The sequence below is a fragment of the Trichomycterus rosablanca genome, chromosome 22 (genome assembly GCF_030014385.1).
Source record: "Trichomycterus rosablanca isolate fTriRos1 chromosome 22, fTriRos1.hap1, whole genome shotgun sequence".
In the NCBI taxonomy this organism is placed as follows: domain Eukaryota; kingdom Metazoa; phylum Chordata; class Actinopteri; order Siluriformes; family Trichomycteridae; genus Trichomycterus; species Trichomycterus rosablanca.
The window spans coordinates 10,315,540-10,338,777 of NC_086009.1; the positions used below are offsets into that span (position 1 = coordinate 10,315,540).

Below are 23,238 nucleotides of genomic sequence, written 5' to 3' on the forward strand. Positions count from 1 at the left end.
CCATTAGTTTCTCCGCCCCGTCAGCCATGTTTATTTTTCTGTGAGAGAAGAGCACCCGACCCGCAATGAATTCTGGGATTGCCTTGATCACTAAGGCAGGGTCGGATGCTCACTCGTTCTTGAGCCAAAATAACATTGAAATGTTAAGATGCCTCAGAAGTGAGGATTTTAAGGCATCTAGGATTTCGAACAGCCTCCTTCTCGGGAGCACGCACAGGATGACGTAAAATGCTGTCTATGTAGAGAGAGAGCTAGCTTTTCGAACACACCCAATGTTTTGTGTTTTTAAGATAACTTATACACAAAATAAGCTAAAATATGGCAGTGGCCTGCCATTGGACTTTAAGTTTAGATTATATCGTATCACATATCGCCACTTCTCAAAAGCATATCAAGAGTTTTTTTAGTCATATCGCCCAGCCCTAGTTTACATCAGTATATTGGGGTTCATTTTGAGCATATCTAAATATTGGACAGGTTTCTCCAAATATATATTAGAATTACGGCCTTGGTGCAGACTGAAACCTGCAGATTCGACTGCTAGAGCTCATATAACACATATATGAACATTTATATAGACAGATAGTTTGTGCACACTTACTCACTTTTGGACATCCCAAAGTCAGGGATCTCTAGACTGTGACTCGTTATCACGAGGTATTTTAGAAATAAAATTTTAGGTGTGTCCACTACTAAGCAAATGTTAAAAACTGCCTGAACTGTTTAAACACTTGGAGTCGCTATCACATGAAACGAATCTAAAACGCTCCCCATCTTCTTTCCCCCAGCTCAAAACACTAGCATTACACCTACATTAATGTTTCTGAGATAAACATGGTTCTGAATAAACATGGTGGCTCCAAAGATACAAAACTAGACAGCGAATACAGAAAGTTCCTGGTGCGCTAGGAAAATGAACATTTTTACTGAGTTCAGAGGGAAGTGTGTATGTTTAATCCTATTGGGATTATAAACTGGTGAGTGAGATTGGCAAAGTACCTCTCAAAAATTCTCAAATAGAAAGAAAGTGTTATTGTTGGTAGTCAAGTACTTCTATCATATTTTTATTTGTTGTTTTACAAATGAGTCTGTGGCCTGTGTTTGTATATTTTTTTTACTCCATCTGGCCCCCAACAAGGCTTGGACACCCCTGGTCTAAGTAAAGTATAGTATTAGCTCAGCCAGAAGCAAATCAGGGATAAATAACGATATTTAAAGTTTTCTATCAACACTAAAATGCTGAGAAAATAGAACAACTTCTTTATTGAGATACAAAATTACACAAACTCATTTGGACTCCAGTGGAGCTGTTCCTCCTTTGGGCTTCACAGTTAATTGTATTTTAATCCTTACAATATTTGTTTATTTAAAATTAAGTAAACACAGTCAGAATCCTAGCAGAAGCAAACTTATTGGCAAAAATGATTATGTTTTTAAAGCTGCATTTGATCTAAATTTGTACAGTATTATTTTTACTGTTAAATGTGGAACAAATGGGCAGAGCTTCTGGGAAGTGATCAGAAGTGGGGTCAAGAGACCATGCAATTTTAACCTTTCCTAAATGGCGTACACTTGTTGGTTATTTTAGAAGCTACACCTTTCGTACTGATGAACTGTGAGTATTTAATCTGCTGCTTTGTAGTCTGTCACACCCTGCACCATATTTATCGATCAAATGAGAAACCTCACAGGACCCTCATTAATCAGATGTTATTGAGTGGTGAACCATTTTTAACCAAACATAATCTTTTCAGGAGTGGGACCTATTGTGGTCCCTTTTGATAAGTACATAGCAAAAGATAGCTAGGCTACAGTCAGTAATTTAATTTGTGATAAGTCTACCTATTTGTGATAAGTCTACCTATTAAAGTGCTCAAAGGGGTTAGGTACATAGGCACATACATATGTTCTCTTCTAGGAAGGCATTATAGACCTTGCTTGAAGAGATAAAGAACTTCGCCATAGTTGTTGCCACATAGGTAAATGCATATAACTAATGTTATTCACCATTAGTAATGAATGTGACTGAAACACCTAAATTCATTAGAAGGGATTGTTATACATTATATATAGTTAAGGCTCTACATAATTCACGGCCATGAATATACATAATCTCGTGTAATATGCAATTTCCTGTGAAATTTAAAATGTACGGTTTGTGTTTAGCAATTTAATGTTTTTAGCTCTGGTAAGATAGAAGTGTTTCATGTTTACTGGTTAATTTGCACTATGAGGCTGTCCTAGTGTTACTGAGCGACTTTAGAGTTTGCTGAGTTTATAAAGTAAGAAATAAACTGTACATAGACAAACTATCGAGAACAGAATACTTTACTGAACTTGTTCTACAGAGAGATGATCACGTGTGTAGAGAAGCACACTTTTACATTGATTATGGATTCCCCAAAGGTACAAAATGCATTCAATACGTAAACACATACATCAAACATTGTCAGCACACTACACTGCAAAGAAAAGTATGTTACACTAGCAATCCTATGGCTATTCAGTTAGCAATCAGTTGTCCAAGATGTCGAAGTGTAAAGCAGCTAAAAACAGCACTCGGGTAACTGAGTTTGGAAAACTCCCAACCCAATTCTGTGGACATGGGGGGGGGTTCTAGGTTTAAATTTACCCATTAAGGTAGTGTATTGTAGCTGTGCTGTGTATTGTGGCTTCCATTTATTCTATCATTTAATTTATGTGTTAATGACTGATGTGAAATGTGTCACTTTTCTTTAAAAGTCAGTGAAATCTGTGATTTTTTAAATGAGATTAGTGTAATTAAGCACATTTTCCCGTGAAATAAGTAGGACCCTATATATAGTGTATCTGTAATAGTAGGTTAGAGTTGAATGTATACCCACTGCAGGCAACATTTATTTATTTATTTATTTATTAGGATTTTAACGTCATGTTTTTACACACTTTGGTTACATGACAGGACAGGTAGTTACTGGTTACACAAAATTCATCAGTTCACAAGTTTAATTAATGTCAAACACAGTCATGGACAATTTTGTATCTCAGAGCTCCCAGAGGAAACCCATGCAGACATGGGGAGAACATGCAAACTTAACACAGAAAGGACCCAGACCGCCCCACCTGGGGATCGAACCCAGGACCCTCTTGCTGTGAGACTGCCGTGAGGAGACAGTGCTACCCAATGAGCCACTGTGCCTGCAGGCAACATAAAGACCCCTATACGCAGAAGTATCTTTGGGCTTATACTTGTTTTAAATATCCAAAATGTGCCTGTGATGGATTGATTATATCCAGCAGTACTCAGGTAACCATAAAATGTGTCGAAGGACTTTGAAGGCGAATTTAATTTCCCTTCTTAGATTACATGGAGAAAGCGTAAGTGAGGAGATGAAGAGATTATTTTATTATTTTGTTGTAACACGGTGTGTATAATACCCGGCTCTATTAGGAGTGGAAATATCATCTTAGAAATGTAATACTCCCTCTGATGCATCTTTATTATTATTATTTTTAAATTTTCTCTCATTTACTTTACTGGCTGAACATGTTTACTAGTTTACTAGTTAGCGTACAACAAACCCAGTGTCAAATGCAGTGTGTTGTACTTTGTAAGTTTGATAGTGACACTGATCTGTTTCAGAGGGAGCATTAAACAGATACAGAGGGCAAGACAGACACACACACAAAAACTCTACTATCCTTTATAATAGATGCTCTCACTGGGGACTATCTTGGAAGCTGACCAATCAAAGTTCAAGAAAAAATAAGCTGTGGTGGCAAGTAGCCAATCAGGGTCACAATTAAAAGGTTACTGTTGAAGCATCACACACACCACAGAGGAACTAAGAAGCAGGGTTAAAGGGATGAGCGAGGTATGTATGTGACCCAGTCAATCTGATCAAACAAAACAAACATGAGCTAGATTTAAAGGCAAACAAGGGAACTGTGAAAAAGAAGAGAACAGAGTAATATGTGTGTGTGTGTGTGTGTGTGTGTGTGTTGTTAGTAAAATGCAGGGTGTTGTACTTTGTAAGTTTGATAGTGAAACTGATCTGCTTCACATGGAGCATTAAACAGATACAGAGGGCAAGACAGACACACAAAAGAAACTCGATTGTCCTTTATAATAGATGGTTTCAGCTAAGGCTGGTCTGGGCTCTCACTGGGGACTATCTTGAAAGCTGACCAATCAAAGTTCAAGAAAAAATAAGCTGTGGTGGCAAGTAGCCAATCAGGGTCAGAATTAAAAGGTTACTGTTGAAGCATCACACAGACCACAGAGGAACTAAGGAGCAGGGTTAAAGGGATGAGCGAGGTATGTATGACAAAACAAAACAAACATGAGTTAGATTTAAAGGCAAACAAGGGAACTGTGAAAAAGAAGAGAACAGAATAAATGTGTGTGTGAATGTGTGTTGTTAGTGGTTGAAGTTAGGGCTGGCACCAATTCGATACTCTGTATCGGTCCGAAATTGGCCCAACTCACTGGATCGGATATCAAAAGGAAAAAATGTGTAATCCAATCTAATACTGTTGCTTAATGTAAATAACACTTAATGTAAATAAGGCCATTGTTTGTGTGTAAAGCAATAACACAATGTCAATAACACAATGTAAATAACACTTAATGTAAATAACACAATGTAAATAAAGCCATTGTTTGTGTGTAAAGCAAAAAACACTTAATGAAAATAACACGTAACGTAAATAACACGTAATGTAAATAACACTTACTGTAAATAACACTTAATGTAAATATGGCCACTGTTTGTGTGTAAAGCAAAAACACAATGTAAATAACACTTAATATAAATAACACTTAATGCAAATAACACTTAATGTAAAAAAGGCCATTGTTTGTGTGTAAAGCAAAAAAATCAATGTAAATAAGGCCATTGTTTGTGTGTAAAGCAAATAACACACTAAGATACGTTCCAACAGAGCGCCGTTTATTGCCAGCTCATTCGGCAACTGCCGTAACAAGGTGCATCTTGATGACATCATTAACATGTGTCACTGATCTACAACTCATCTGCAACAGCCATTCAGAAATTAAAACACACTGATCTACTTCAACTTTTAGCATTTAAAAAAATTATCTACTACTGTCACATCTAAAAACACTGTTTAAACACAATAAAAATCACTTTATAAATGATAAATCGCTTATCTGAGATTAAGAAAATCTTGTCCCAGCTTGGAGATGATCCTCAATGATTAATCCATTAGTGTTATGAAATAAAACAAACTATACCGATTCCCGTTTAACCACAGATGTCCTCTTCAAAATAAAGCAGGGTTTAATAATCTAACAACATGACAGAAATTTAACGGAAAAACGTAACTCTGCGTCAATTCTAACTGGTCCATCATGTTTGATTGACATCCACATCTTCCAATTGTAGACACTTTGGACGACACGCCGTAAAGCGAGATGTGTTGACAGCTGGAATGTACAGGGGTTGGACAAAATAACTGAAACACCTGTCATTTTAGTGTGGGAGGTTTCATGGCTAAATTGGACCAGTCTGGTGGCCAATCTTCATTAATTGCACATTGCACCAGTAAGAGCAGAGTGTGAAGGTTCAATTAGCAGGGTAAGAGTACAGTTTTGCTGAAAATATTGCAATGCACACAACATTATGGGTGACATACCAGAGTTCAAAAGAGGACAAATTGTTGGTGCACGTCTTGCTGGCGCATCTGTGACCAAGACAGCAAGTCTTTGTGATGTATCAAGAGCCACGGTATCCAGGGTAATGTCAGCATACCACCAAGAAGGACAAACCACATCCAACAGGATTAACTGTGGACGCAAGAGGAAGCTGTCTAAAAGGGATGTTCGGGTGCTAACCCGGATTGTATCCAAAAAACATAAAACCACGGCTGCCCAAATCACGGCAGAATTAAATGTGCACCTCAACTCTCCTGTTTCCACCAGAACTGTTCGTCGGGAGCTCCACAGGGTCAATATACACGGCCGGGCTGCTATAGCCAAACCTTTGGTCACTCGTGCCAATGCCAAACGTCGGTTTCAATGGTGCAAGGAGCGCAAATCTTGGGCTGTGGACAATGTGAAACATGTATTGTTCTCTGATGAGTCCACCTTTACTGTTTTCCCCACATCCGGGAGAGTTACGGTGTGGAGAAGCCCCAAAGAAGCGTACCACCCAGACTGTTGCATGCCCAGAGTGAAGCATGGGGGTGGATCAGTGATGGTTTGGGCTGCCATATCATGGCATTCCCTTGGCCCAATACTTGTGCTAGATGGGCGCGTCACTGCCAAGGACTACCGAACCATTCTGGAGGACCATGTGCATCCAATGGCGGTGCCGTGTATCAGGATGACAATGCACCAATACACACAGCAAGACTGGTGAAAGATTGGTTTGATGAACATGAAAGTGAAGTTGAACATCTCCCATGGCCTGCACAGTCACCAGATCTAAATATTATTGAGCCACTTTGGGGTGTTTTGGAGAAGCGAGTCAGGAAACGTTTTCCTCCACCAGCATCACGTAGTGACCTGGCCACTATCCTGCAAGAAGAATGGCTTAAAATCCCTCTGACCACTGTGCAGGACTTGTATATGTCATTTCCAAGACGAATTGACGCTGTATTGGCCGCAAAAGGAGGCCCTACACCATACTAATAAATTATTGTGGTCTAAAACCAGGTGTTTCAGTTATTTTGTCCAACCCCTGTAAGTGAAACCAAAAATGCTGGTAAATGTTCTGTGTGTAAAAGTGTGTAAAAATGATCGACCACCCAAATAATACCTACTCTGTAGTGGTCCTACAGAGATAACTGTTGCAGACAAACAGATGGACTACAGTCAGTAATTGTAGAACTACAAAGTGCTCCTTTTTGGTAAGTGGAGCTGATAAAATGGACAGTGTGTGTAGAAACAAGGGGGTGGTTTTAATGTTATGGCTATTCGGTGTATATAAGTGTGCTTTTAATATTAGCAGATGTGAAATCTGTTAATATTAAAAGCAAACTTATAAACAGGCTAGCTAGCCAAGATGTCAGGTAAAGCAGTTGCTAACAAGGGTATATAATATTGTATTGCATATAATGTGTGACCAAAACTATGTGTACATCCTTACCAATTATTGACTCCAGGTATACACTGGTATATACAAATCTGTATATACAATTTTATAAAATAACGATCTATCGGAAAGCATAATGCTAACAGTAAAATTTAGGTTTCGTGTTATGCCCCTTAGTTTAGGGTAACGCTAATGCTTCAGCATACAGAGACATAGTAGTTTGGAAAGGGTCCTTTTACTGTTCCAGCAGGCTTACGTCTCTGTGGTGCTTTATCTAAAGCTAAAAACCTCCTTTTATTCAAACAAATTCAAGGCTCTAGACTAACTTTTTGCACTGGTTGCACTGCTGCGCCTAACTTTTTTTCATAGGTGCACCAGCACAAAAGTTAGGTGCACCCAAATTTTCGACCACATCACATTTAACACCTCAGTTTTACAGGTTTTACAGTTTTTTTTTTTTTTTATTGCTGTTCATATAGGCAATATTGACTTGTGAATGATTAACTAACAATCTGGTCAACATAAAGTTCTTTATTTAAAGCACAATTCTACAAGAAAGGTAACTTACTAAAAAAGTGTTGGTGTTTAAAGTGCTTCACTGAGCTGAAATTTTAACTCAAGATAAATGAAATAAAAAGAAAATCTAAATGAAAAGTGCAAGTGTTTTAAGGGCTTCAAACTGAACATCTCATTTAATGATAAAAATATTACATATGGTTAATGCAGTAACGAGATGCATATTATTGACATAGGCTACATGACATGATTACATTTTGAGTCAGATATTTTTAAAAGTGCCTCAAAAAAAAGATGAACTGTGATATGACGTGGTAAAAGTAACCCGGACAGAACAAACACCGCTTAACGTGAAATATAAACACCACACGCGAAGTAAATCCAGTTAAACACAGATACATGTGGAGCTTTTAGAATGGTTTTGATGATTATTTTACACGGATGTTTGTTTGTATCATGGAACTTTAATGTTTTATCTATCGAGTCGAGTGCTGTGAAAGCGGTGAAAGCGAAGCGCAAAAATCTTCTCACGCCAATGAACTAAAGAGAACAACAACCGAGACAAACACGTCACGTCTTCTTATCACCGATATTTGATTGATGTTTTTACATAAAAACCAACATCTGTAACAGCAGCACAGATGCCCACACATTATCCTACACACTCCGCCATGATATTACTACTCTTAGCTTTCGCTGTGTAACGCCCGTTGATGACGCTGGTCCCGCCCTTCACTATCTCTGATTGGTTTAGACATATCAATATGATTTAGATATGGGCCTAATGTGTGTCTGTTGTTGCACCGGAGACTTTCAGAGTCACAGAGACTTTTTTTCCCCTCGAATGGCCGGTCGCACCGGTGCGACCTCAGATTTTTTTCAGTCGCACCATTGACAAATTTGGTCGCACTCTAGAGCCCTGAAACTGTTAAGAGTTGCAGTTTGTCATCAGCTCTACAAAGTACTTCTGGTAAAAAATAAACCAGATAAGAAAGTGAAAAATAAACTTGGCAACATAAAGTGCATGAAAAGGCAGAAGCGTGTATGTGACTGAGCGAGTAAGCTGATTCTGACACCAATCCCTTTTCATTAGAATCTGCTTAGACAAATCCAACAACAAGTAAACAAACAACAGATTTATACAGAGAGCGAGAGATCATTAAAATCTGTTCTTGTAAAGCATGAGAAACACAAACTAATCTTAATCCTGGAACAGCTCCTGTAGCGAAGCGTCAGCATAAACGCTCGTGGATATCGACATCCTCTCAAGAGACATCAATACAATCTAATACAGTAAACATTCGCCAATAATTCGGACTCTATCAGTCGGGAGCGGATTTCTCCACTGGCCAAGAACTCAATAGAATGACACACTGCATAAGCCCTGTCAGCTGCTAATGAGTGTAGAACAATGTCAAACAGCAGCCATGCAATGCCGAATAAAGTCCCCTCGTTTAAGTGATAATGAAATGAAACTGCTCTGATATAACAAGCGGATGTACTTAGAAAACAGGAATTGGATCTTGTGATTGCTTGAAAAGCCTTTGTCATGTTTATAACATGTTTATGTTTCATGTGTCATAAAAAGACAAAAACTTATTATATTCTCAGATGCTAATTAGGGTTACATTTTAATCATCGGGATAGGAGTGGATTCGTGTTAAGTCGGGTGTAAGGGTCTGTCTGAAAACCTAGTGAGCTCTCTAAATAGACAGCATTTTACATCACCCTGCACACGCTCTTGAGAAGAAGCCTGTCTAAATTCTTAGATAGCTCAAAATGCTGCCTATAGAGATGTCTTATTCTAAGCGATAATATGACTAAATAATGAGGGAGCATCCTATGCTTCCTCAGCGGTAAAGGAAATCCCAGCATTTAGTGCGGCACAATTTTTTAAAGAAAAAACACAAATATGGCGAACAAATGCGGCTTTTCAAATGTAAATAAACTTTCATTGATGTTTAATGTGTATAAAGATGTATATGTGTAATTTATTTGCAAATTTGGGCTTATCAGCGACACTTTAACCGTTTTCACTACCCCCCCCCCCCCCCTCCAAATATACAGTGGTACCTTATAACTCAAGGTCACCTAAACACAAAATCTTTGAAACTCAATGCCCTTAGCTGAGAAATTTGTACCCTTAAACTCAACATTTCCTTTAAACTGAACATGTTTTTTATTACTTTTATACTTGTTACAGCTCGGGGTTCTGAGAAACTGTAAGAATCAGCTTTATATTTCAGGTTTTTATATGATATTTGTATTATTTTTAGTGAATGAGTGTCAAAAACAAACCCCATTATTTTACATTAACCTAAAATATACGCAGTTCCACGGAACCATGGAACACATTAACAGGTTTACCATACATCCTTATGCGAAAAAATACCTTGAAACTCAATGCCAGTCCCAGAACCAATTAACACTGAGTTTCAAGGTACCACTGTATTTTATAAAATGCAATATTCAGAAACTGTACATTCAATATAGAAAAGAGTGACTTTAAAAGATTTATGTGACTATGAATACAGTTTATACATATAAATAATTACACTTGGCAGTTGCTTTTACTTAATATGACTTGCAGACACAGGACACAATTTAAACCACCAAGGGTGAAGGACCTTACTAGAGTGTGATTACACAGGCGATCAGCCAATTAACAATAAGCCCTTTCAGGTAACCATTACAAAATTTCCAGCATCCAGATCGCATGCCTGGTTTATTGGTCGCCACTTGAAATCAGCCGTAGTGGTTTTGATTACTTGATTACTAAAAGGGTGTTTTTCAAGTTTATGTTGAAAAACACAAGTTGAGGCTTGAACTATTTCTCTGTGTACAGTGGAAAGTGTATTACGTAACACCTTGGCTAGACTGGGCGGCCCCTTCAAACTGGATGACAGAGCTGGAATCATATTGATTAGAGATGCTACCAGAAGACTACTGGCAAATGTTGAGGACTTTACAAATTCTAAATGTGACATCTTCACACGGTTGTGGCCTACATTATGCCATACACCATACCTACTTTCGTAGCAATTAGTCAAAACTAAAGGAAAACAGATGCTGCTAAATACATTCTTGAGGAAAACATGCAACCTTCTGCTAGAAAGCTGAAGATGGGCAGGTGGTTCAATTTCAAATACAACAACCACCCTTGACACTGTAAAACAACGTGGTGGCTTAAGGGAGGTAAATGTCCCTAAGTGATGTCCTTAATTTGAATGAAAATCTGTGAATTGATGTAAAGCAAGCAAGTCTATTGCTGCTGACCACCAAATGTGACAGAACTCTAACAATTCTGCATAGATTTGTTTGGATTTTAATGCTATGTTTAACACTTTTGTACCGTTTTATGGCATGATCTGCGTTATATTTAAGTCTGCTTATTGTATCTTGTCTGTATATTGTATATTTTCATTTTTATGGCTGCAAGGTAGGTAAAAACTGTTCTTGTATTGTCCTGTGTAAGAATTTCTTTCCTGGTTTTAGGTATGCGTACTTGTTGTCTTTCCTTTAAGTATTTAGGGCATTCTATCAGGATGTGCTTTATTCTAACATGTGTTTGGCAGATTTCATAGGTTGGGGGTTTTCTCCTTTTATCAGGTGTTGCTAGGTTATTCTACTGTGGCCAATTCTGCATCTTGTGTGTATTTACATTTTTGGCACTAAGCAGACACTTATACGTGACATTATACAATCTGAGCAATTCAGTGTTAAGGGCCTTGCTCAAGGGCCCAACAGTGGCAACCTGGCAGTGATGGGGTTTAAACCAGCAACTTTCTGTTTACTAGTCCAGTACCTTAACCACTAGACTACAACTGTGTGTATGACTTGGTCTATGGGGCGGCACTGCGGCTAAGTGGGTAGCACTGTCGCCTCACAGCAAGAAGGTCCTGGGTTCAATCAAAAGGTGGGGTGGTCCGGGTCCTTTCTGTGTGGCGTTTGCATGTTCTCCCTGTGTCTAAATGGGTTTCCTCCAGGAGTTTGTTGGTAGTCTAAGTGTTTTATTTAGTTTGCCATTTTCCTTGATGTAGATATTTATATATTTTATATTTTTATAAATATAATAAATATATATAATATATATAATAAATATATTATATATTTAAAGGATTTTATATCTGTTGGGGGAATTTTGATGTTTCAATTCTGCATAGAAGAATAGGCAAATATTACCCAATATGGGTGTGCAAAACTGGTGAAGACATTTAAACAGACTGATGCTGTGTTTTTTATTTATTTATTTATTTATGTTATTTTTATATGTTTAATGCTAATTTAAAAAAAATTAAGTAAATATCTTCCGGCTTACTTAAAAATGACAGTTTGTAAGATACAAGTTATCAGGATAATGTTCAGGCTGGGAAAATGTGGTTTGTTGATTATGCAGGCATAAAGACTGAGCATTAAACAATAAAACAGTCTCTACTCTGGGAAATTGCTTTAGGGTATTTTATTTATTATTATTTTTTAATCCAAAAAGCTCAGTCATTATTAAACACTGATTATTATTGAAACAAATAGCCAAACCTGTTAAACATGAGTTAGTGTTTACTATTTATAATGAAGACCACAGTCTGTATTACTACCAGAATGGCCATTTGAAGTCACTGGGCATCCTAAGAGGTTAAATGCAGAGTGACAGCAGGCAAGTGTTACTGAACAGAACCAAAACAGAGCAGCATCCAACTCTTAATAGGTGCTGGAGCCTAAGCATGCCAAACCCAGCAGGAGTGCCATAGACACACATTAAAACCCTTGTCCTGCCACAAGTAATCGGGGACAGACAAGTGACACTGGGTGACATCATTTTTAGGAGAATACCGAAAACGGAAGATCATTATTTTGTGACTTGGAGACATTTAAGGCTCTGTGGACTAGAGCACATCTGTACATGGGTTCCTCTGCTTTACAGATCTGATGTGCAAGCTAAAACAATTTTAAATAACTAAGTGTTTAAAACGGTCCCTAATAACAGTATGCAATACAGACAAAATCAGTATTTAGAGCAGATACATAACACAATTAATTTCTTGCATAAAAAGTCCATGGCTATTGTAAAGCTTGCTTGACTGGACTTGGTTATTGGACTACATCTGACTATCTAGACAAATTTCTTGACAATTTGAGGTTTCTTATATGCACTTGGCACGTTCAACAATGATTTTACTTGCCCTATGTAAAGTGAGAATTCTCTGGATTCCCTTAATCTTTTTACAATATGATGTACGGTAGATGGTGAATTACCTAAATTATTTGTGATCTTGGCATGAAAATGTTATTTTTTAACTGAAGTTTGACACAAAGTGGGGAGCCACTACCAATATTTGCTTGCAAAGACCAAGTCTTTGGTGGATCCTCCTTTTATACCCTCCTCTTATGACCTGATACCCTCACATGTTACCATTTCACCTGCTTAATGTAAAATGTGTAACCTACTTAATGTAAAGACATACACATTAAGTGTACGGAAACTTAAAATTTCAGTGTTTCCCGCCTCTAAAACACTGGCTTGACTTGTAATATGGACTACAGTATAAATTGTTTACACTTTATGTTTAGGACTTCTAATACATAATAGCACTAACTGCTTATAGTTTATTTATTAATTAGGATTTTAATGTCATGTTATACACACTGGTTACATTCATGACAAGACAGGTAGTTATTGGTTACACAGGATTCATCAGTTCACAAGTTTAATGTCAAACACAGTCATGGACAATTTTGTATCTCCAATTAACCTCACTTGCATGTCTTTGGACTGTGGGAGGAAACTGGAGCTCCAGGAGGAAACCCATGCAGACTCCACACAGAAAGGACCCAGACCGCTCCACGTTTTGCTGTCAGGCGACAGTGCTACTCACTAAGCCACCGTGCCTGCGCCTGCTTATAGCAATCCAAAACACTTGACCTATTAAATATGATCTGCTTTATCAATATTTGTTTCCAATGCAAGTGTTTTCCATAACTGGTACTGAAAGATAGACTGACCTTAATTTTGCATGCGTGAACAGCTCTTATCCCATTGGTTTAATGTAAGAAGCCCACAGGGTGCAGCAGGACACAACTAACCCCCAGTGCATATAAATATTCACGCTGAAGTACCAATTCACTTTCTTTATTGCTTTATCAAGTCAAATATGCACTAAAGTATGCACCGAAGCCATAAAGAGTAGCAAACGGGTTCATCTGAATAACCACCTGACAGAATCAATACAGACAGACGCTAAATAAATCCTAGCCTCTAACAATACCAATCAATCCTGCGGTTAACTCCAATCGCTACATCAACCCTGAGCACGATGAATTCACACATTCATCAGCGGCCAAATGTTTTATTAGCCAACAAAGAGCGTGCAAAAGAGGCTGTGATTAACAGCAACAACCCAGTCTGGAATGGCACAAACGGGTGTGTGCTTGCAATGATACAATTCACTGCTTTCAGTCTCTTACTCAGCACTTACCACTATTGACTTTACACATTTATGATAGAGTGTAAATGAAAAATAATATGATAAAAATTGACAGTCCTTTGTCTCTTCCTCCACCCACTCCTATTATCCCACTTTTAGCCTGAACACACACACCCACAAAACACAGACAGGCCCCATAAAAAAAGCAGCTGTAATGTAGTGGGCCTCTGCTGACACACAGCCCTCTTAATTAAGGCACTTTACTTTGTTTTTATTTCTCTTTTCCACCTCATGCACACTTGCTTTCTCTTTTACACTGCTCTCTTTCTCACCCCCCCCCCCCCCTCCCTTCTTTCCTCTCCCGCCCCTTCAGGAGGAGGCCAGGATTAAATTGGATTCTAAATGATCCAGAACCAAAGGAGCAATTTCTGCTGCAGTCCCCCCCCCCCCCCTCCCCCCCTCCCTCCACACACACCCGCCATCCTCGTTTTAAAAACTCCGCCTGTCTCCCAAGAGTGCCGTGAGAGGCTTCATTTTCTTTAGCGAGGGGCTATGCAGGTCCCCTCTCCTCCCAAGGGAGGGCTGAGAGCTGTCAAGGAATCGAGGGAAGATTGGGGGGGGGTCGACGGTGAAACGGAGTAGGGGCTGAGAAGACGGCGAGAACGGCTTACCCATTAAGGTGCCGAAATTGAGAGAATTTGGAAAATGAAACACAAGGTCTTCAAGCTCTTACGAGCCTCTTAGGCCTTTTTCTTTGCCCTGTTCAGGCTTCTTCAAAAAATTGAGCCAGTGACTAAGGCTCACACCTCCACTTCCTACCACTCAGATGAGAGTCTGGAAGTGGCATGCTTGCACTTGTCTAATAACTTAAGAATATTCATTAGGCTCACTGTGTTAATAATGATAAACGTTATTAATAATTAGGGCCTTACTATAACAGTTTCAAATAGTAAACTCAAGCAAGTTCCAAAAATGTTTGGACACTATCTAAAGTGCAAATATGTATTTATTTATTAAGATTTTGACATCATGTTTTACACACTTTGGTTACATTCATGACAGAACAGGTAATTACTGGTTATACAAGATTCATCAGTTCAAGTTTTAACTTCAGTCACAGTCATGGACAATTTTGTATCTCCAATTCACCTCACTGGGAATCAAACCCAGGACCTACTTGCTGTGAGGTGACAGTGCTACCCACCGAGCCACCATGCCACCCAAGTGCAAATAAAAACAGAACAGTGCGGGTTTTTAATTAAAACAGCTCAAAGAATACTAATTGTTACATCTTTTTATATTTAGAAGAGATTTAATATTAAAGGAAAAAATAACTGTTTCACCTTATCAACTTATTTGACTTGTGTAAATGCACCGATCAGCCATAACATTAAAACCACCTCCTTTTTTCTACACTCACTGTCCATTTTATCAGCTCCACTCAACATATAGGAGCACTTTGAAGTTCTACAATTACTGACTGTAGTCCATCTGTTTCTCTGCATGCTTTTTTAGCCTGCTTTCACCCTGTTTTTCAATGGTCAGGACCCCCACAGAGCAGGTATTATTTAAGTGTTGGATCATTCTCAGCACTGCAGTGACAATGACATGGTGGTGGTGCGTTAGTGTGTGCGCTGGTTTTTTTTTTTTAAATACCGTGTCCACTCACTGTCCACTCTATTAGACACTCCTACCTGGTTGGTCCACCTTGTAGATGTAAAGTCAGAGACGATCGCTCATCTATTGCTGCTGTTTGAGTTGGTCATCTTCTAGACCTTCATCAGTGATCACAGAACGCTGCCCACAGGGCACTGTTGGCTGAATAGTTTTGGTTGGTGGACTATTCTCAGTCCAGCAGTGACAGTGAGGTGTTTAAAAACTGCATCAGCATTGCTGTGTCTGATCCACTCATACCAGCACAACACACACTAACACACCACCACCATGTCAGTGTCACTGCAGTGCTGAGAATGATCCACCACCTAAATAATACCTGCTCTGTGGTGGTCCTGGGAGAGTCCTGACCATTGAAGAACAGCATGAAAGGGGGCTAACAAAGCATGCAGAGAAACAGATGGACTACAGTCAGTAATTGTAGAACTACAAAGTGCTTCTATATGGTAAGTGGAGCTGATAAAATGGACAGTGAGTGTAGAAACAAGGAGGTGGTTTTAATGTTATGGCTGATACAGTGGTGTTCAAAAAAATAGCAGTGATTTTAAAAAAGCGAATAAAGCGCAAAATCATTATAATAACTTTTATTTCCATAAATGCAAATGCACTGAAAATACTACACTTTCAATTCTAAATCAAAACATTAACAAAATTTTGCCAGTTTGTGTTAATCCTTTACAGAAGATTAAGAAAAATGAATATTAGGCTGTTAAAAAAATAGCAGTGCCAGCATTTTTCTTTAAAAACTCAAAAAATATATGTATAAACTGAATGTTTAAGGTTTCACTTTACTTTAAATTACTGAACTAATATTTAGTGTCATAACAATTGTTTCCGAGATCTGTGTTACATGGAGTCGACCAACTTCTGGCACCTCTGAACAGGTATTCCAGTCCAGGATGATTAGGTTACATTCCACAGTTCTTCTGCAATTTTGGGTTTTGCCTCCAAAAAACCTGTTTCTGACGTCAGCCTACAAGTTCTCTATGGAATTGAAGTCAGGGGATTGGGCTGGCCAGTCTATTACCTCAATCTTGTTTGTCTGTAATCAAGATGTTTTGGGTCATTGTCATGTTGAAAATAGGCATAACACCATGGTATGAAAAACATCCCATATCATCATTTTGTACCACCATGCTTTACTGTCTTCACAGTGAACTTTGGCTTGAATTCAGTGCTCGGGGGTCGTCTGACATACTGTCTACGGCCACTAGACCCAAAAAGAACAATTTTGCTTTCATCAGTCCACAAAATGTTGAGCCATTTCTCTTTGGAGCAGTCAATGTGTTCCTTGGTAAATCTGAACCCATTCAGGTCATGTCTTTTTCTTTACAACGGGACTTTGCAAGGAGTTCTTGCTGGTAAATTGGCTTCACTTAATCATCTTCTGTACTCACTGGTAACTTCAGATGTTCCTTGATCTTTCTGGAGGTGATCACTGGCTGAGTATTTGCCATTTTGGCTATTCTTCGATCCTTTCGAACAGTAGTTTCATGCTTCCTTCTGCGTTTTTCAGGTTTTGGTTGTCACTTCAAGACATTTGAGATCATTTTAGCTGAGCAGCCTATAATTTGCTGCACTTCTCTGTATGTTTTCTCCCTCTACAATCAACTTTTTAATCAAAGTACGCTGTTCATCAGAACAGTGTCTGGAACAACCCATTTTACCCAATATTTCAGAAGGAAATGTGCTATGACCAACCTGTGCAACATTTGCCACCCTCCTACCTTAAATAAGGGCCAAAATTGACACCCGTTCTTCTGCAGAATGAGTGACTTCACCAATTGAACTCCTCACTGCTATTATTTTGAACAACCCCCTTTCAATCAATGCTTCAATTACTCAGAATGAGTGGCATGCATGTCGTAATTGTTGGGTTTGTTTTGTTTTCATTACTCTACTACACTTTCAAGTAAATTTTTTGCTATGTAGAAATATAAATTTTACTAAAAGCAGTGATTTATCAGGTTAATGGTGTTGGACTGCTATTTTTTTTAACACTACTGTATAAGAGAGCATCAACAAAATGGTAAGTCATGTATGAGCAAGAATGGGTTCAAGGTTTGCCACTTTGTTAAAAAAAAATACACAGGCAAACAGTCCAACAGTTTCACATATGTTTCTCAAAGTACAATTACAAGAAATGTTGTGGTTTCATCACTTAGTGCTTAAAGGTCAGGCACATGTAGTAGTGGTTTTCGTTCTCCTTCTTTTCTCTGATTTTTTTCACAGTATTATAAAAGACTGATGGTCTGGTATTGAGAAATGGTATTTTTTAACTGATTCACAATTCTCTCACAGTGGTATGTCACGACCCATCATTGCTTTTACTGACTGGTGGATTCTCCGTTTATAACAATTCACCTGCTTATTGTGGAATGTTTCAAATGACTGTACCCTCAATATCCGATCAACTTTTTACGCTTATTTTGCCTCTGTCCCAACTTTTTTTAGAGTGTGTTTCAGGCATCAAATTCTAAATGTGTTTATATTTACAAAATGCAATTAATATAATCAGTAAAACACTGGAAATATTTTCCTTTTTATTTTACTCTTAATGATTTCACATTGTAACTACAGGGGTTGGACAAAATAACTGAAACACCTGTCATTTTAGTGTGGGAGGTTTCATGGCTAAATTGGACCAGTCTGGTGGCCAATCTTCATTAATTGCACATTGCACCAGTAAGAGCAGAGTGTGAAGGTTCAATTAGCAGGGTAAGAGCACAGTTTTGCTCAAAATATTGCAATGCACACAACATTATGGGTGACATACCAGAGTTCAAAAGAGGACAAATTGTTGGTGCACGTCTTGCTGGCGCATCTGTGACCAAGACAACAAGTCTTTGTGATGTATCAAGAGCCACGGTATCCAGGGTAATGTCAGCATACCACCAAGAAGGACAAACCACATCCAACAGGATTAACTGTGGACGCAAGAGGAAGCTGTCTGAAATGGATGTTCGGGTGCTAACCCGGATTGTATCCAAAAAACATCAAACCACAGCTGCCCAAATCACGGCAGAATTAAATGTGCACCTCTACTCTCCTGTTTCCACCAGAACTGTCCGTCGGGAGCTCCACAGGGTCAATATACACGGCCGGGCTGCTATAGCCAAACCTTTGGTCACTCGTGCCAATGCCAAACGTCGGTTTCAATGGTGCAAGGAGCGCAAATCTTGGGCTGTGGACAATGTGAAACATGTATTGTTCTCTGATGAGTCCACCTTTACTGTTTTCCCCACATCTGGGAGAGTTACGGTGTGGAGAAGCCCCAAAGAAGCGTACCACCCAGACTGTTGCATGCCCAGAGTGAAGCATGGGGGTGGATCAGTGATGGTTTGGGCTGCCATATCATGGCATTCCCTTGGCCCAATACTTGTGCTAGATGGGCGCGTCACTGCCAAGGACTACCGAACCATTCTGGAGGACCATGTACATCCAATGGCGGTGCCGTGTATCAGGATGACAATGCACCAATACACACAGCAAGACTGGTGAAAGATTGGTTTGATGAACATGAAAGTGAAGTTGAACATCTCCCATGGCCTGCACAGTCACCAGATCTAAATATTATTGAGCCACTTTGGGGTGTTTTGGAGAAGCGAGTCAGGAAACGTTTTCCTCCACCATCATCACATAGTGACCTGACCACTATCCTGCAAGAAGAATGGCTTAAAATCCCTCGGACCACTGTGCAGGACTTGTATATGTCATTTCCAAGACGAATTGACGCTGTATTGGCCGCAAAAGGAGGCCCTACACCATACTAATAAATTATTGTGGTCTAAAACCAGGTGTTTCAGTTATTTTGTCCAACCCCTGTACATCTTCTGTTGTTTTACCCCGAGGTGGTTCTGAAGGAAACCTGTTTACCCTCTCGAGGTTGAATCCTGCAAGTCGAGACTGCAGTGCCAACAATGCTGCTCCTACTATATGTGACGGACACCTGGTGTGTTTGCATCAAAATGTCCAGAACTTACAACAGACTTTATCACAGACTGGACTGTACAATGAAGAACTTTTTCCTTGCCACTGTCAGCCCTCGGCTTGCTCAACAGGGTTTTATTTGTCTGTTGGTCCTGGATGCTGTAAAGTTGCTTTGAGACAATGTCCATTGTAAAAAGCACTATACAAATAAATTTGACTTGACTTCTTTCTACTTTTGTCAGTTAAATAAAAAATTCTAAAGAATTAACAAATCATAGATTCTTCTTTTTACTGTATTTTACAAAATGTCACAACCTTTCTGGAAATGAGGTTAAATCAATAAATCAATCCAAACTGAAACATTTTCACTTACAATGAAAGGTGGATGGAGTTAAGACAGTAACTTATTCTAAAATTATGAAGGTGCACTGCAGTATGGTCAATCACTGAGTCAAATAAAAGAAGGCAGGTTTCACGCCGTTAATTACTTTTCTTTTTCCGCTGCATCCGATTCAAGTATACAAACCTACCTTATCAGTGCAACGTCTGATTGAAAACCTGAACAAAGAAGTTACAGAATACTCTTTCCTTTAAGCCCCAGATTGCCCTGGCTCAGAGTGTAGACTCACCCATAGCTTTGGTCTCCTCGCCCTTGGCGTTGAGGATGGAGAATTTGAACTTGGCACGAACTTCACTCTTCGGACAGCTGACCAAAAGCAGATAAAGCGATAGGTAATCTTTACTTTCCTCATCCAGCCCTTTTGGATTCACTCGCAAACACCTGCACAAAGACGACATGAGTAGGAAAAAAAAGAAATGATCCAGTGCTATGTCATGTCCAAAAAGCAGTTAGAATCAATTCAGCACTATTACCATTTTGAATTATTATATTTTGGGATCTTATGACTAAGGCCCTACCTAATTTACGGTCATAAAAATCGCACCACACACTGTGAAATGAGCCTTTTTTCTGTGTAATATGCAATTTGTTGTGAAATTCAAACTTTATGTTTAGTGATTTAACATTTTTCATTCACGTACTGTTCAAGGTTAATTTGCACTATTAGGCGTCCCTGCAATGCTACTGCAATTCAGTTAGCAATCGCTTAGTCAAAATGTCCAAGATGGTGAAGTCTAAAGCAGCTAAAAACACTACTAGGGTAACTGAGTTTTGAAAACTCCCAACCAATTCTGTAGACAAAATTTTTATTTAGTAGGGCCCTACTTATTAAATTCAGATAACATTTGAGCACAAGTGTAAAAACACTGTTAAAAATGTCCTATCAGGGCCGCTCAAAATGCAAAAAAAAAAAAAAAAAAAAAAAAAAAAAAAAAACAAAGTCCTATCAGATCTGATTAGATAACTGTACAATATACGTGGTCACCTGACCATTACCTGGGCCTGACCCAGTGTTCAGTGTTCCAATTAATGCCCAAAGTGTTTTATGTGATTGGGTTGAGACCACTAGACTTTCCCCACACCAAACTTGTCAAATCATGTCTATATGGAGCTCACTTTGTGCACAGGGGCACAGTCATGCTGTAACAGGAACTGGCTTTCCCCAAACTGTTGCTACAAAGTTGGAGACATTTAATTTATTTAAAGTAAATAACTTTTAGGCCTGTAACAATAGATGTGCCTGAAACGTCAGCACAAAATAAATAGGATGGATGTCCTTTTACTTTTAGCCACATTGAATATATTAGTACTTCCAGACCACACACTATAACAGTAATTATAAATAAGGACATAAAAACAAAATGTGTGTAAGCAGGAAAAATATATAACAAACATAATTTTAATATAATATAATATATAATTTTAATATGACAATTTTTTATTTCTTTTAATTTATACTTACTTATATTTTCATAAAACCACACTAATCTAGTATAAACCGAATACACAAATCACAGGAAACAGAATGGCCTGGTTTTGCTTACCATTTCAGCTTGTCGTTTGCTCCTGAGGAGAAGGTAGAGCTTTTGATAACCTCACCCATTTCCTCCCGACAGAAGCTGAAGTTGTTAATGGTCCACATGTAGGAGAACTTCACTACTTTGATCTGTTTTATACACACAGAAAAAAACTCAGCACATTCAGGGATCTATGTTCTGTTTTCTGTTCTTTTGAAATTTATGTACGTGGTGACAAAAACTACAAAAAACTGCCACATCAAAACCTACTTTCATCTAGATCCTTGCTAAAAAAAACAGGAGAGAGAAAGAAGGAATAAAGACAGTGGAAGAAAGAGGGGAAAGAACAAACAGAAGTTTGAAAAGATGAAAAGAGATGCGGGAAAAGGAAAGACAACAGTGCGCCAAGAGCTCAGAATCCCCCTGTATCACCTACGTTACATACTGTATATATCTACTGTATATATATTGTATATATATATACTGTATATATACTGTATATATCTACTGACCCATGTGTTAGAAAATCTGATTCATTTCCAATGGAGCAAAATTATGACAAATTTGACCCATGTGTTAGAAAATCTGATTCATTTCCAATGGAGCAAAATTATGACAAATTTAACTTATAACTTGCATATAATGTAAATCTATGTAATAGTCTACTACTACTGTTCGGCTGTGTGGAGTTTGGCATGTTCATGTGGGTTTCTTTTAGGTACCATTTTTCAAAACCATGCCAGTAGGTTAACTGGCAATTCTGAATTCTAAATTCTAAAATATAAATCAGTGTCGATTTAACTACAGGTAAACAAATCATGATTTTTTTTATAGCAGACTTATTAGACAGAGGACATTTTTAGTCATTAATATTAAAATACAGTGTTGAACAGGTGTAGCAAAAGCATATAATGCAGCACAAGTATGTATGTCCTTAAATGTTCCTCTTTCAATATGAATGTGCACTAGATAGAATAGAATCCACTAGAAGTTTAGTCAAATAAGAGCTCCACTGAACACCTGGGGTCTGTTCAAAAACCTAGTAAGCTCTCTACATAGACAATATTTTACATCATCATACACGCTCCAAAGAAGAACGCTGTCCAAATTCTTAGATGCCTTAAAATGCTGCCTACTGAGGTGCCTTATTCAAGGCTATAATCTGACAGAATGAGAGGGAGCATCCAATGCTTTCTTAGAGGTGAAGGCAATCCCAGCATTCAGTGCGGCACAACGTTTCTCACAAAAAATGACAAATATGGCAAATGAATGCGGAGCCACAAATAGAGTTCTTTTCAAATGTAAATTTATTTATTAGGATTATTATTATGTTTTACACTTTGGTTACATTCATGACAGAAACGGTTGTTACTGGTTACACAAGATTCATCAGTTCACAAGTTTAATGACAAACACAGTCATGGACAATTTTGTATCTCTAATTCACCTCACTTGCATGTCTTTGGACTGTGAGAGGAAATCAGAGCTCCCTGAGGAAACCCACGCAGACACGAGGAGAACATGCAAACTCCACACAGAAAGGACGCGGACTGCCCAGGACCTTCTTGCTGTAAGGCGACAGTGCCACCCTCAAAATGTAAAAAAAACTCTCACTAATTTTAATTGGTATAAAGGTGTACTTTATATTTCGTACTTTTGTATAAAAGTGTAATTTATTTGGAAATTCAGGCTTGTGCGTGACAGTTTAACTGTTTTCGGTACACAGAGAGAGATGTTAGCTG

At 38.4% G+C, this 23,238-nt stretch overlaps 1 protein-coding gene across 1 annotated transcript in view; it reads right to left on the minus strand.

The window, feature by feature from the left end:
• spop (speckle type BTB/POZ protein) overlaps window positions 1-23,238 on the minus strand; it is a 213,257-nt gene that overhangs the window by 75,210 nt on the left and 114,809 nt on the right. Inside the window, exons 4-5 of the mRNA XM_063018506.1 lie at window positions 21,524-21,645; window positions 20,209-20,360 (exon numbers count right to left, since the gene is read on the minus strand). Coding sequence (XP_062874576.1) covers window positions 20,209-20,360; window positions 21,524-21,645 — 274 coding nt within the window. The remainder of the gene's footprint in view (window positions 1-20,208; window positions 20,361-21,523; window positions 21,646-23,238) is intronic.